The sequence below is a fragment of the Capra hircus genome, chromosome 18, assembly GCF_001704415.2.
Source record: "Capra hircus breed San Clemente chromosome 18, ASM170441v1, whole genome shotgun sequence".
Classification (NCBI taxonomy): Eukaryota; Metazoa; Chordata; class Mammalia; order Artiodactyla; family Bovidae; genus Capra; species Capra hircus.
The window spans coordinates 1507459-1524050 of NC_030825.1; the positions used below are offsets into that span (position 1 = coordinate 1507459).

General features: G+C 38.7%; 1 protein-coding gene across 1 annotated transcript; it reads right to left on the reverse strand.

Moving 5' to 3' along the window:
- Nucleotides 1070-13454, reverse strand: LOC102170569 (placental prolactin-related protein 4-like). Its single transcript, XM_005696788.2, has 5 exons — nt 13340-13454; nt 6203-6384; nt 3950-4057; nt 2032-2211; nt 1070-1412 (listed from the first exon to the last, which is right to left on the reverse strand). Exons 1-5 carry the CDS (start codon nt 13392-13394, stop codon nt 1221-1223), a joined length of 717 nt encoding a protein of 238 aa, XP_005696845.1. The 5' UTR covers nt 13395-13454; the 3' UTR covers nt 1070-1220.

Sequence of the window (16592 nt, forward strand, 5' to 3'; positions counted from 1 at the left end):
TGAGGAATGACGATCCAGAGAGGGAGAGAGAAGGAACCTTGCAGAAATGGACACATCTGCATTTCCTCATAGGTCCCTTGGGCCTCAGCAGGGGAGAGGGAAACACTGAATAAGCTGAATATGAGATGGAGTTGACACTTGACTGACCTGGACTTGGGAAACCCAGAGTGATGGAATGCATGAAATGGGTGCAAGGTGATGCAGGAAATGAGGATGCAGTGGAGTGTGGGTGACGACAGCCCCTGGAGGAGGATGAGCCAGTTCACCTTTGTATCTGCTATGGTCTCAGCCTTTGTGTCCCCCAGAAATTTCATATGATGAAACCCTGATTCCCATGGTTATGGCATCCATAGGCGGAGCTTTTGTGAGGCGATGGAGTTATGAGGATGGAGCCTCCTCAGTGAGTTGAGGGCTTTCATATGTAAGAGACACACAGATCTCCCGAGCCCTCCCTTCGTGTGAGGATACAGAAAGAAATGTGTGACCAGAAAGGACCCTGCATGACCACGCTGTGGAAATCCATTTCCATTGTTTTTAAGTCTGTGATTCAGTTTTGTTATAGCAACCCAGAAGGACCGAGACAGCGGCCTAACAATCCTTAGACAGTTCAGTAAACCTTGTGCTATTTATACAAAAGTGCAAAGTATTTATCTTGTCTGGTGTAACACTGTCATAGCTGGCTGACAGTTCGTGGCTGGCTTTCATAATGAATCTAGAGAATTCCGTCTTCTTGGTAGCATGACCAGAATGATGAACAATTGTCTAATTCTTTGATTCTAATAATTTGACCCAGAATAACTGGCTGTGATTCTTAAGTAATCTCTTTTTTTTATTTTAATTTTTATTTTATTTTACTTATTGTTTTTGCCATACATTGACATGAATCCACCACGGGAGTACATGCGTTCCCAAACATGAACCCCGCCTCTTAATGGTCTTCTTTGTAATGCCAGGTTCTGCTATTTATGACTAATTTTAATAGAAGCTTCATTCTCTCAATTGTAGGGGTAGATTTTCTTTTGATCTTCTATTAAATTAAAATAAGAAATGTGAACAAATTGCCCTCTTAGATTTTGACATCTCTACAGAGTCTGTGTTTATTTTTTTTAAGAAGAGACCCGTTTCACAGAGCATGCATTAAAAAGCTGTAAATTTCAAACAAGCTTGCTATGGGATAGATCGTGATGACCATCTCAGAGCTGGATGGGATGAATGTGGATTTAGCAGTTGTTGTAGATCATTCGGCACGCCAGGAACTTGGTGTAAGTGTCAAGTTTATGTGCATCTCTGCGCATGCAGTGGAACAGCCTATAAAATGCAGAATGACGCCTATTTTCATTGCTCGACAGTAGGGGGCGTCCATACCAGTAAATGCGAGCCATCCTCAGCTTCTTCCTGACTGTAGAAATAACCTGAATATCCAAAAGATGATGACTTCTTATGTGTTTTATTAGTATTGGTTTATCTTTGTTCCTTCTAATTATCAAATTAAGATTTTGGGAAGACATACAAATATAAAATTCTCTAGATATAGATTTGGAGCCAGCCTCTAAGAAAACTATTAGGAATCTAAAAAGTAGAACCATAACTCAAGTTTGATTTTAACTTTCCTCTTTTCTTCCTTCCCACTCTCATCCTTTGATTTTAGGAGAACAGAGAAAGAAGACAAGTGGAACTTCGATAGCAGATGTTCTGGGTTACTTTGAAGAAAATGCTTGTCTTGGAAATTCTGTTCTCTAGTTCTCTTACTCTTGAAAATATTTCAACCATCTGTGCCCAGAAAGAGCAAGCTTTTGGTGGAATTGTGTGCAGTGCATGGAAGGCTGCACATGTCAAAAATTGCAGTGAAATTCTGATTCCTTTACTATCACTGTGAATGACTAGGCTCCTGCTTTATGTAGTAGCAGTCTAGAATACAGAAAACATGAATCTTTTTCTTACAAAATGAGATATTTCCAAACTCCTTACGCTTACAGAAGTCACCTCTTTCATTCATGAGCAAAGCATGAAAGCCCTCTGCAGGATGCTCACCTGGCTGAACGGCCTCTCTACGAGTGCTTGAAGTTCTTTTGCTTTTTTCACATTTTCTCTAGCGCTGGATAGGGTAGTAACTGAGACTTCTTTCACACTCCGCAGTTCCGTGACTAGCTGATACAGAGGTTTTTGCCAGGAGTACAGTAACATGAGTATCCACCTAATAAGGCCTTTATTCTAAGCAACCATAAGAAACAGTCTCATTAAAAAATCATAATTCAGTGGTTTGGGTAACATGTGATCTTTGCTCAGAGCAGCTGACCTAAAAAACTTTCGGTTATTCCTATGTGCATGCAGAGATTTTTGAAGGTAGTAAAAGTTGCAAATGTATAAAATGTAAGCTATAAGTTCACACTTTGCTGAATTATTAAAAATCTAGGTTATTTTACTAATACTTCTGATAAGTTCTAATTTATAACATGAAATATTTTCTTTGTTCTTTTGAATTCTACCACCACTCAGTGAGTTCTTTTATGTTTGTATATTTGCGTGAGAGAATCTAAATATTTACGGCAAGTCAGTACGTGCCTGCAGTGCCTGACCCAGGAAAGAGGGATTCCACCTGTGCCCACATCATTGTCACCCAGTGATTCATTCGTATTATGAATCAGATTAGTGCTTCGTATTGATTTTCGATCAGTAATTTGTTCTATGATATTACAATAAAGAGACAAGGAAGAAGACATGGCATTCCTAAACAGGCTTCTCTCCTCAGCTGATCCCAACACCAGCTCCCTGCTGACATCAGAAGAGTCTGTTTTGTTGACATGTATCCGGGCAGAAAATGGCACAGCATTGTCTTTAGTAACAGCATCAGTGGGGTTCACAATGGAGGGTTTCCCCCCTAGTTCACTACTACTAACAGAATTGAGCCTGAAAATCCAGGGGGTGAAGATCTCTAGTTAATATGCTTGATTTCTTTCAGCCATGAATTGTTTTACTGGTAAAGAACAGAGAACTGAATAGGATTAAATATAGTAATGCACATAAAGTGCTCAGTAAAATGTATGGCCATGTAGTAACTCTCAATGAACTTTAAATTTAAGCTTGTTGAAATCTCTTCCTCTTTGACCTTTGTCCTTTACTTGATTATTCCCATTATTAATGAGCTTGACAGAGGAAAAGAATGCTGGTATCATTAAGAAGGTTGTAGAGAGAGAAGATAGTATTTTAAGGGGGGATGCATGTGAAAATATTTAAATAATGTTAGGACGAAGGATAACGCAGGAAATCAGAAAGGAAAGATTATAATGATGAAAATTTGGAGCTGCCATAAATGATTGAGGCTTGACATGTAAACTGTGTTGTCCTCAGAACAGAGGCAATCATTATGGCCATGAGAAGCAAGGCAATGTTTTATAGGCCATCATGGGGGACACTTACAAATTAAGAATAAAAGGTGACAGAGGAGTCATTGAGAATGATGAATGAAGGTGTCAGAGAAGTAGAAGCAGAATCAGGAGAGCCTTGAAAGGCAGATGTGGGGGCTTGGGTGGTGCAGTATAGGATTCCCACATAGCAGTCACTAGTAACAGGGAGTATGCAAAACTGGGGTGTGTTTCTTACATATTCATGAATTTTGCAATCTTATATTTTACACATGGAAGTTCCCATTCATTCCCTGTTTTCATACAGTATAACAGCTGCAATCCTGTGTCTAATCCATTGGTTGAACTAAACTTGTCCGCATGGACGATCTATAGATCTGTTATTTATGTTGCTACTACATATCTTTAGTCATCTCTTGATTTTGCTCATGCTTCATCAACTGCATAATATAATTTATCTTCAATTGCCTACAGGCCTCCAACTTTTTCTGCATTTACAGTTGCCATTACCTCGAGTAACCTGAAGCCTGGTAACCTAAATACTGTCTCATTTGATCTGGTAAAAAAAACCCAGGTAGAAGACTCACGTTCATGCGTTGGATGTGCTCTCTCTCTTGAGGGATATGGAGGAAATTGGTGTGGCAGTCATTGGAGGCATTGATATAGTATGGTTTGTCCTGGGCATACTGTAAATCCTGAAAGTGATCAGACAATTAGGGTTGTTGGGCATTCAGTAGATGAACCCATTACCAGAACATTAACATGTTGATACATGTATAATTTTTATTGGGGGGGCATCCCAAAATTTGAAAGTCATTCTTTTCCTACTTTTTCTATACATTGTCTCTATAAAATTGATTTTACATCTAACTTTTCTAAGTTTAACCTTTTCCCTTCTCTGTTATATTATTATATATATTGTTTATTTTTTAGTATTTGAACCAAATATAGCACATATGTACCAATATTTGGTGCTTTCTAGGTGATGGTAGTGGTAAAGAACATTCCTGCCAATGTAGGAGATATAAGAAGACTTATGTTTGATCCCTAGGTGGGGAGCATCCCTTACAAGAGGGTAGAGCAGCATACTCCAGTATTCTTGCCTGGCTAATCCTATGGACAGAGGAGCCTGTTGGGCTACAGTCAGTAGGACTGCAAAGAGTTGGACACAACTGACGTGACTTAGAATGTATGCATGCACCTATATTTAACCATTTAATCTCTTGTTTACTGTGGGTTAGAGCCAATATATTCCCTTGCAAGGAGTTATACAGTTATGAGTTTGACTTATCTCTGAATCTGCACCCCAAAATCTTAGTGTTCATTCCAGGTGCAGAATACAATGTTGTTTATGGAGACAAAATGGTGTGGCAGAAATACATGGTATAAAGTTATAGGAAATACTAAGCAATGGACTGAGAATAATAAGAGTAGTAAAATCTAGCCAACACATTGATAGAGAAAAACTGATCTTTAGCAAAAGTTATGAACATTTAAAGAGATTACTTGGAAGAGTTGGAAAAAAAAAAGGACAGTCAAAAATGGAGGATGAAGCAAAAACTAGTGAGTAAAGAGAACTATGTGAATTTAGTAGAAACCTTTAGCACCACTTTTTATTAGCTGTCTGCTCTGCTGTGTGCTCCTTGATTGACCTAAAAGAATTAACATACAACTTTCAAATATTTTCCTCAGTAAGAGAATAATTGTTTCCATTGTAAACTCCCCTTCTATGGTAGCTCAAAACCTATTCCCTGCAAATCTTAAAACAATAATTCGTAGCATTAAAGAAACTACCAGCATTCGTTTTTGTGACCGGGATTCGTGTTCTAACCACCAACTTCACTGCACAGCAGTTCTCATTTATTGGCTATTTACTGTGAGCCTGGAGAAGAATGCCCAGAGAGACACTGAAGGACCTGAAAATCAGCATGCTTCCTTTTCCCCAGTCCCACCTAAAAGTGCTTTGTGTCAGGTAGTATTGTGGACTGAATGTGTGTTCTTCAACTTCATGTGTTAGAGCCCTAACTGCCAAAGTACTGTGTTCTTAAATGGACTGTAGCCCATCAGACTCCTCTGTCCATGGGATTTCTCAGGCAAGAATACTGGAGTGGCTTGCTGTTCCCTCTTCCAGGGAATCTTCCAGACCCAGGAATAGAATCCAGGTCTCTCACGTTGTGGGCAGATTCTTTATCATCTGAGCCACCAGTGAAGCCCATTAACATTAAATGAGTTGGGGTGGAAAACTGATCCAATAAGTTTAGTGTCTTCATGAAGCGAAACAGCAGAGCATTTTCTGTTTTCTCTCTGTGTCTCTGTGTCTTTTCCTCTGTCTCTCTTCCCCACCCTCCACCCTGTGTGAGGATGCACAGAGAAGCCAGCCTGGGACGAAAGAGTTCTTACCTGAACCTCTCCTTGCTGGCTCCCTGATCAGGGACATCTAGCCCCCAGAACTCTGAGGAAATAAATTTCTGTTGTTTATTCCACTGAGTCTATTATATTATTTTATGGTATTCCTAGCCTACAAATACAAAATCATTTATTTTGGAGAATAAAAAACAAAATGAATGAAAGGAAATTGAAAAAGTTATTGCACTTCTTAGGAATCTTTGAGATTTCATAAAACTGATCCTTTCTTCGATTTCCACATCTTATGAGCAGACAGCTTCTTTGACCTAGTGTATTATTTGAAGTTTGGCTGATGCAGCTTTCTTGTTGAAAGGATGATATAGCCCAGTCACTTATGCGAAGGTTCCTTCTGGGAGCCTGGTGGGCTACAATCCATGGGGTCACAAGAGTCAGACACGACTTAGCAACGAAACCACCACCACCACAGTACTTACAAACTCATTGAACATTTGCACGGAGTGGTTATAGATGTTACTGGTCAGCTTGGCGGCATGGGAAAACAGGTCCATAAGGGCGGTCCGGCAGATGTCATCCCCGTCAGGACAGAGGGACGGGCATAAGAGGCCTTGGCACAAGAGCAGATTTGACATGACCAGCAGCAGGAGCAGGCAGGACCCTGTTTAAATAAAAACATGAGCCATTCTGAGATGATCTAGTCATGTGAGATTATCAAATCCATCCTGTGGAGGGAAGCCTTCTCTTTCTCTGTTGCTCTGAGGAGGAGTTAGAGCTGTAGCAGCTGGGGTGGGGAAGAAGAAGCGCCTTCTGTGTAAATTTACATGGATGATGATATTTGCACAAATAGAGAGTTGGAGAAGTAGGTTACTCCCTGTATTTTTGAATTGTTCCCAGAAGTACTTCTGTGCTCTGCAAACATTTGGAACTTAATTTTGAGCCAGAGTGTTTAGGCCATTTTTTTAAGACAGTTTAATATTGGGACTCTGCAGACTCTGAGCAGGGAGGCCCTCTAGGAGTTTGTAATTTTTTCACTCTACATTGACGAATGCTTGCATTTAAGACAAGAAAAATACAGTTGCTCTGTGTGGTTTCCCATCACACTGGGGTAAAAGTGAACACGTGATTGACTGATCGCTACTATTGACTAAAAAGAGAATACGAAGAGAAAAAGAATACTGTACTTTGGATTTGCTCACTCGCCTTAGTAACCGCATGCATGTCTTTGATACTTTCCCATAAGCTTTCAAACATCTTAAAATTTGTGTTTCACAGTAACCCTGTGAGATAGCCTTAATCTTCACTATGATCATCAAGTTATGTCAATGAAGATGCAATGACTTGGAGAGGGCAAGTAGTTTTCCCCAGGTTCCATTATTAGCAGATGCAGGTGACTGGGCACCAATACTACTCATCTGTTCACTTCCTGATGTCACATCACACATGCCTGTGGCCCTCAGTTTGCATGTGTGTAACCAGGACCACATCAGGAGCTGTGATGACTCTGCTTAAAGAGAAAAATATTTTGTCTTTGACTGCAAAACAGCACTGATCCTAGAACACTGGTTTCATCCACTTGTTCTGCTCTGTCTATAAAACACTCACTGTTAAAGTATTTGACTATCAGTGTGGGGGCCTGGTCTCCTGGCTAGCCTTTTTTCTAGGCACCTTGACAGTTCTACTTTTATACATCCTTAATCTTCTCATTATGTTTGTTTCTTCTCGAAAATAGCAAATGAATCTCCAAATGGTACTATTACCTGGTCAGCACCCAAGACAACATTATTGGTTCTGCAAACAAGGCCTACCCTTTCCTGACTTTGACTTTTTAGGGACAAAATTTATGCGTCTGGTCAGGAGTACATCCTGACATCCCATAGGGCTTAGTTTTTGAACCATTTCCAAACATCTCCTCTTTGATAGGAGAACTAGACCTTCATGATTCCATGAGGTATTGCAATATTTCAGAAATTATTCCTGGCCCTACCTTTGGCCAACAGAAGCATAAAATCATAGACTCTTCCTAGCATGATTTTAATATTACTTTTCCTGTGCGTCCTTTGTAAGTAAGCAGAATTTAAGACTGAGGTGAGCAAGAATTGAGTTTGGACAAGAGAACTGATAAAATAGAGATTTTAACCTCCTGAATGAGATCTGAACATGATTCTTTTTCCAATTTACCAGAAGAGTGGTAATTTAATGAAGGATAAGATATCAGCATTTACGAGGTTTATTCTGCTTTTAGTTATTTTAAAGCGGCATGGTATCTAAGAATAAACTGGTCATTCAAAATTAGGTGATGAAAATAAAAGAAGTGGTTCTCAAAAAGGAGACATATAAGTTGGAGAAATTGGAACTATATTTCTCATCAACTAAAGAGCTTATTGTGAGAGGCAAGGAGAATAATGGGTTGTATAACACAGACGTATTTGTGTGCATATATTTCTGTGCATGTATACATGTGTTATGCATAAATATATGCTTAATTCCTACATGGAATTTTAGACTTTATATAATTCAGTTCTATAATGGATAGTTAATATAGCAGAATACACTAATTCCTAATTTAATTGACCATTTTTGGTAGATGACTAACTATATGATTTCTTTTTCTGTTAAAATGTTAGATGTGTCATTGCTTTGGTAGCACATATATCAAAAAATTGAAATAATACTGAGAATATTAGCATGGCCCCTGCCCAAGGAAGACACACAAATTTATGATGCATTCCATATTTTTCTGTATCAACTTCAAGGGTTGGGATGGGAAGGAAGGTGGGAAGGAGGTTGAAGAACAGGGGGAATAGGTAAACTATGGCTGATTCATGCTAATGTTTGGCCAAAAGCAGTACAGTATTGTAAAGCAATTACCCTTCAATTAAACATCTATAAATTGAATTATTAAAACTGTTATTGGGATCATATAACAGGTTCACATATCCGCTGTATGACTAAAGAGGGTCTGACTGGCAACTGATGGTGTCAATTATCGTCGGTTAGTGATTCATTTGAACTCCAGGAGTTGGTGATGGACAGGGAGGCCTGGCATGCTGCGATTCAGGGGGTCGCAGAGTCAGACACGACTGAGTGACTGAACTGATCTGAGTGATTCATTAACTTTATAGTTGAATGGGAAAAATAAACTAACAAACATTATTGTCTGTGATTCAGTGCCATAGCAAGCTATAATCCTTGTCTGCATTCGCTTTTAGGTGGTATAGTGCCCAAACTTTGAAACTGAGGCTGTTCCCAGAAGCGCACAGTCGTGAGTCTTACCCAGGGTTTTGTTCCTGATGCTGGAGGCTTCTGTTCACTGGTCACTAAGGCCAAATTTTCTCTGCTGAGCATTCTCTGGGTCTATCACGTGCACAAGTCTTTATATTTTGGTTTTCTAATTTGATTATCTTATTCTTTTGACCAGACTACCAAATTCCCTTTACGACTTCTTTTTCAGACCCCTTGTACTTTGATCTTTCTGATGCTCATTAGTGTATCTGCTTCCATGTCTACCTCTCTGAGTAGTTCTCAGTTTCTACATAAACCCTACCCTATTCTCTTGCTGTCTGGATTTTGGCATTTAGCATCAGCATATTTTATGAACTTCATTTTTCTTCTGGTGCAGTTCCTGGTATACAGCTTAAGCTGGTTGGCTCCCATCTGGCTTGTTTGTGTTGTCTCCAAAAAATTAGAGAACTCTGCTTTCTTTCTAGCAGCCCCTTGTTTTGATACCATTGCTAATTTTCTGTGATTTCACTTCTTGCCTTTGTCTTTCTCAATCTACTGTAACTTGAGTACTATGTGCCTCTATGTTGGTATTACTATTTTAAATCAATATTAACCTAGTGTGCATGAGAAGTAAGGGGAATAAAATTACAATAGAATAAGGATAATACATTCCCCCAAATTAAATTCCAGTAATGCTGCCAGTTTTAACTGACTTTCTATCCATGTATTGTTGAGGTCCCCTACTCATTTTTCTGTACCAGGTGTTTCAATTTTGAAATAGAATGCAGAAAACAAGGGAGTGAAAATTCTGGAAAATACCTTGGATTTTAGATGCCTCAAGATTAAATATGTAATTATTAGTTTTTTATAGTTAGTAGGGCTATTCTTAGCACCTATAGCTCAGGGTAGGGTGATTGATCAGTGAAGGCAATGGCACCCCACTCCAGTACTCTTCCATGGAAAATCCCATGGGTGGAGGAACCTGATAGGCTGCAGTCCATGCAGTCGTGAAGAATCAGACACGACTGAGTGACTTGACTTTCATTTTTCACTTTCATGCATTGGAGAAGGAAATGGCAACCCACTCCAGTGTTCTTGCCTGGAGAATCTCAGGGATAGGGGAGCCTGGTGGGCTGCTGTCTATGGGGTCACACAGAGTTAGACACACTGAAGTGACTTAGCAGCAGCAGCAGCAGGGTGATTGATATTGAGTGAAGGATGTATATTGGGAACTGCAATCGCCAAACAGGTAACTGGAGATAAAAAATACAATGCCAGGAAGACACAGGCTTTTGTTCTGGAAGGAAAAACTTACCGTGTCTGTCATCTACTGTCTATTCTTCAGATTTTTCAAAATACTTTCTTCCTTTGCTCATTTAAAAATATTGGTTGTTTGATTTTTTTTTTTCCTACTGAGTTGCATGAGTTTCTTATATATACTTGGATATGAAGTCCTTACCAAATATGTGATTTGCAAATTTTTTTTTTCATTCCATAGATTGTCATTTCATTTTATTAATGGCTTCTTTTACTATGTACAAGGTTTTGAGTTTGATGTGGTCTCACTAGTTTATTTTTGCAGTTCTTGTCTTGGCTTTTGATGACTGAGTTGTTTGAGCTGCTTGTATTTTGGAAAGCAATCCTTTATCAGTTGTTTTATTTGCTATTATCTTCTCCTGTTATTACTAAAAGACACAGACTGGCTGAATGAATACAAAAACAAGACCCATATATATGCTGTCTACAAGAGACCCACTTCAGTCCTTGAGACACATACAGACTGAAAGTGAGAGGATGGAAAAAGGTATTCCATGCAAGTGGAAATCAAAAGAAAGCCAGATCGGCAATTCTCATATCAGAAAAAAGACCTTAAAATAAAAACTATTAGAAGGACTATTATAAAGAAGGACACTAAGAAATGATTAAGGGATCAGTCCAGAAAAGACATAGCAATTTTAAATGTTTATGTGCCCACAATAGAGCACCTCAATACATAAGGTAAACACTAACTGACATAAAAGGGGAAATTGACAGTAACACAATAATAGTAGGGCATGTTAACACCCCACCTATACCAATGGACAGATCAACAGAACAGAAAATTAATAAGGAACCATAAGCCTAAAGGAAATAGAGCAAACAGACCTAATTGATATCTTAAGCACATTCTATCCAAATGCAGGAGAATACACTTTCTTCTCAAGTGCACAGGGAACATTTTCCTCATCTCGGGTCACAAATCAAACCTCAGTAAATTTAAGGAAATTGAAATTATTTAGGGCATTTTCTCTGACCGCAACACTATGAGATTAGATATCAATTATACGGGGGAAAAATCTTTAAAGAACACAAACACATGGAGATTAAACAACACATTTCTAAATCATGAACAGGTTACTGAAGAAATAAGGGAAATCAAAACATTCCTAGAAACAAGGAACAATGAAAACGTGATGATCTAAAACCTAGAGGAAGCAACAAAAGCAGTTCTAAGAGGGAAATTTATAGAAATACAAATCCTACCTCAAGAATCACATTGAACAGACCACCTAACTTTACATACCTTTCACTGTTTTTAAATTTCTCTTATCAATGTCTTTAAGGTTTTGTATAAAATCTTTCAACACCTTGCTTGAGTTTATTTCTTATTGTTTTATCTTTTTTTGATGCAATAGTAAATGGGATTGTTTTCTTTATTCTACTTTCTGATAGTTCATTGTTGATATATAGCTAGGCAACTGAGTTTCGTATACTGGAATATAGTAAACATAATGCATGCTACATCTTTAAAGAATAGACATTTTCCCACAAATAAGACATATAGTTGATCAACAGGTATATGACAAGCTGCTCAGCATCACTAATAATCAAAGGAAATGCAGATCAAAAGCACAATAGGTATCACCTCATACCTGTTTGAATGGCTAATACCAAAAGGTAAGAAATGACAAATGTTATTGAGGATGTGGAGAAAAAGGAGTGCTTATGCACTGTTGGTGGGGATGTATACCAGTGCAACTTCCATGGAAACATACTGTAGAGGTTCCTCAAGAAATTTAAAAGAGAACTGTTATGTGATGCATTATTCCACTTCTGGATATATAGTCAAAGGAAATGAAATCTTTGTTTCAAAGAGAGATCTGTATTCCCATGTTCATTGCAGCATTATTCACAGTAGCCTTGATGTAGGCACAACCTGGGTATCTTTCAACAGGTGAATGGATTAAAACAATGTGATGTGACATATATACAGGTAAATATTATTTAGCCATTAGAAAAAGAAAGAAATCCTTCTTTCCATTTGTGGCAACATAGATGTAACTGGAGGGCTTTACACTAAGTGAACTAAGTCAGAGAAAAACAAATGCCATAGGATCTCAACTATAAGGAATCTCAAAACAACAAAAAAAAAGATGGAACTCAGAGTAGAGAAAATGATTACCAAAGACTGGAGGGTAAGGGCAATAGAGAGAGTCTTTTAAAGGTTACACACTTTCATATATAAGAAATTAATAAGATCTGAAGATATAACTTTGAGCTTCATGATCTAATTGTGGTATCTAATCATGAGTTTGAGCAAGCTCTGGGAATTGGTTATGGATAGGGAAGCCTGTGTTGCTGCAGTCCATGGGGTCACAAAGAGTGGGACATGAATGAGCAACTGAACTGAACAGAGGCTCTAATGTATAGCATGGTTAATGTAACTATAAGATTGTGTTATATTTTTGAAATTGTCTGAGAGAGTGGTCATCATTGAGCAGCATCACCAACTAGATGGACATGAGTTTGAGTAAGCTCTGGGAGTGGAGGATGTACAGGGAAGCCTGGCATGCTGCAGTCCATGGGGTCTCAAAGAGACACGACTGAATGACTGACTCTAATGAAGAGAGTGGAACTTACCTGTGTTCTCTTCAAAAACCAAAAGTTAAACATGTGCGGTGATTGCAATGTTACTTAATAGAAAGGCAAACTCGTTTCTAATACATGCACAAATAGGGGTGAGTAAGATGATGGAGGGGTAGGTGGAAGTGGGGTACACCTGTCTCCACTGATGCATCAGGAACATCTAAGATCCAGCAGTTCTCACAGAATACCATGAATATAGGCAGAACTCCATGACTACTGAGAAGGAATATCCAGATCCATACAGAACTCAGTAGGACAAAGGAAAAAAGGGACAAGGAGGAAGGGGAAAGAAGGAGCAGAGCAAGTGGGACCAGCCTGCACCAGGGGGTGAGGGGGCTGAAGAAGTAGGGAGAGATCCCCGCGTCCATGGCCATCCACTGGGATGGGGGAGGCATTTGAAGCAGTTGGGGAGTGAACTCACTAATCTGTGACAGTCTGAACAGAGTGAGAACCACATAGACAAGCTGTGCTGCAGCCTTTCATACCTCGGACAGGGTTGTAAGTCCACTGGTGTCCACGGAAGCTGGGAGCTGGAGCCATGGGGATTACAGAATGATCCCAGGGAGAAGACTCCTATTGACCGTGGGGAGTCAGCCTGATGGGATGGGATGGATGAAATCTGCTGCATGGAATGCTTCTTAAGGAAAGCCATGAGGCCATAAAGGAGGGGATTTACTGCCTGTGGAGTAGAGCTATCTCTTTCTCCATGCTGGTACCTGTAGGTTGAGCAATAAAGACTTCAGGGAATGTGGTCCTTAAGTGCCTGATGCACTAAGCAATGGAGAATTTTGAATGTCTATATACCTGACCCTACCCTATTCTCTGTTAAATTTTGGTTTTAGCATCATAATGTTTTTATAAAATTAAATTTCTTCTGGTAGAGTTTCTGATTTACAAAGTAAGCTAATTTCTCACATCTGGCTCGATCTTGGTGTTTCAAGAAACTTTGAGAACCTTCCTTCCTCTTAAGGCAATACTGTCCTTTATTTTACTACCATTGCTGATTTCGCATACTTTCACCTCTTGCATAATATATTCTGTCTTCTATACTCACTATAAATTTAGCAGTAGGTGTCCCTATGTTGGTATTAATATTTATATAAATTATTAACCTGATGCAGTAGAAAATCAAAAGGAATGCACTTAAAACAATAATAACAAATTGCCCCCACATTATAACCCATTAATACTCCCATTTAAAACTGATTTTCTATCTATATATTATTGGGATCCTTTAACTCAATTTCCTTACTAGGTGGCTCAATTTTGAAATGAAATATAGAAAACAATGGATTGGTAAACTCTGGAAATTACCTTCCTTTTGATATGCCTCATGAATAAGTATGCAAATATTAGGTTTTTTTCTCAGTGGGGCTGTTCTTAGTACACATTATAGCTCATTGTGGGGTGATTGCTATTGATTGAAGATTGTACACTGTGAACTGTAATTGTCAAACAAGTGAGTGGAGATGAAAGAAAGTAATGTCAGGAAGGCACAGGCTTTTGTTGTTCTAGAAGGAAAACTTTGCTGTGTATCTCATCTACAGTCTAATCTTCAGATTTATTGAAACTCTTACTTTTCTTACACTCCATTAAGAATTTGGATTATTTGGGTTTTTTTTTTTTTTTTGCCCTTGAGTTGTATGTTTCATGTATTTTTGGATATTAAGCCTTTATCCAATATATGATTTGGAAATATCTTCTGTCAATGTGTAAATTTTCATTTGATTTTCCTAATGTTCCTATGTTTGGAATTGGATGTGGTCCCACTGGTTTGTTTTTGCAGCTGTTGCCTTTGCTTTTGGTGTGAAACCCCAAAACTCATTGCAAAGACCAATGGCAAGAAGATTACCTAAATGTATTCTTCTAGGAGTTTAATCACTTAAAGTCTTATTTTCAAAATTTTAATCCCTTTTTAGTTGATTTTTGTGTATGTTAAAAGACAGGCAAAGTTTCATTTTTTCATAGGAAAAAAACAGTTTTTCCAGTATCATGTTTGAAAAGCTTGTCTTTTCCCCACTGGATATTCTTGGCTCCTTTTTCATAAGATAACCGACCATATGGGTATGCGTTTCTTTCTGGCTTCGCTGTTTTCCTCTGTTGATCTATGTGTCTATTTTCGTGCCAGAAACAAATCACTCTGTTTTGATTATTATAACTTTCTAATACAATTTGAAATCAGCAATCCTAGTCTCAAACTTTGTTCTTCTTTCTCAAGATCACTTTTATCTCTGGTGTTTTGTGATTTAATACAGCAGAATAGACCAAGAAGAGATGGAAAAAAATACACAGAAGAACTATACAAAAAAATATCTTAATGACCCAGATAATCACAATGGTGTAGTTTCTCATTCAGAGCCAGAAATTCTGGAATGTGAACTCCAGTGGGTCTTAAAAAGCACTGCTGGCAACAAATGTTGTGGAAGTGATAGAATTCCAGCAAAGCTATTTAAAATCCTGAAAGATGATGCTATTAAAGTGTTCCACTCAATATGTTAGAAAGTTTGTAAAAGCCAGCAGTGGTCAGAAGACAGGAAGAGGTCAATCCTCGTCCCAATTCCCAAGAAGGACAGTATTAAAGAATGTTCAAGAGACTAAACAGGTGCACTCATCTCCAATGCTAGTAAGGTTATGCTCAAAATCCTCCAGGCTGGGCTTCAGCATTATGTGAACCTAGAACTTCCAGATGTTCAAGCTGGGTTTAGAAAAGGCAGAGGAACCAGAGATCAAATTGGCAACATTTGCTGGAACATAGAGATAGCGAGGGAATTCCAGAAAAACATCTGTTTCATTGACTTCACCAGACTGTGTCAATCACAACAAAGTGGAAAATTCTTAAGGAGATGGGAATACCAGATGAACCTTTCCTGACTTCTAAGAAAGCTGTATGCAGTTCAAAAAGCAACAGTTAGAGGCAGACAAGGAACAATTAACTGGTTCAAAATTAGTGAAGGAGTCCGTCAAGGCTGAATATTGTCACCCTGTAGATTTAAGTTATATGCAGAGCATGTCATGCGAAATGTTGGACTGGATGAGTCCTAAAGGCCGGAATCATGATTACTGGGAGAAATATTAACAATCTCAGATACGTGAATGATAATACTCTACTGGCAGAAAGCAAAGAGGAACTTAAGAGCCTCCAAAGAGGGTGAAAGAGAGAGTGAAAAAGCTGGCTTAAAACTCAATATCAAAAAAGCTAAGACCATGGCATCGGGTTCCATCACTTACATGCAAATAGAAGGGGAAAAGGTGGAAGCAGTGACAGATTTCCTCTTCTTGGGCTCTAAAATCACTGTGGATTATGACTGCAGCCATGAAATTAGAAGATGATTGCTTCTTGGCATGAAAGCTGTGACAAACCTAGACAGCGTGTTAAAAGCAAAAACATCACTTTGCCGACAGAGGTCTGTATGGTCAAGGCTATGGTCTTTCCTGTAGTCATGTACACAGGCAAGAGCTGGACAGACAATAAAGAAGGCAGAGTGCTGAAGAACCGATGTTTTTGAAAAGTGGTGCTGCAGAAGACTCTTGAGAGTCCCTTGGGCGCCAAGGAGATCAAAACCAGTCAACCTCAAATGAAATCAACCCCATTAACTCTGCGGAAGGACTGATGCTGAAGCTGGATCTCCGATACTTTGGCCATCTAATGTGAACAGCTGACTCATTGGAAAAGACCCTGATGCTAGGAAAGATTGAAGACAGAGGAAAAAGAGGGTGACAGAAGATGAGATGGTTAGA

What these genes read in the sequence shown, in the direction of transcription:
- LOC102170569 (XM_005696788.2), bottom strand. Translation starts at nt 13,394, where the DNA reads ATGGCTCCAGCTCCCAGCTTCCGTGGACACCAGTGGACTTACAACCCT. An exon ending in AGCACATCCAACGCATGAAC is followed by an intron (nt 2,212 to 3,949) that starts GTGAGTCTTCTA and finishes ATGGTTGCTTAG; the next exon opens with AATAAAGGCCTTATTAGGTG. An exon ending in TAGAGAGGCCGTTCAGCCAG is followed by an intron (nt 1,413 to 2,031) that starts GTGAGCATCCTG and finishes TTGGATATTCAG; the next exon opens with GTTATTTCTACAGTCAGGAA.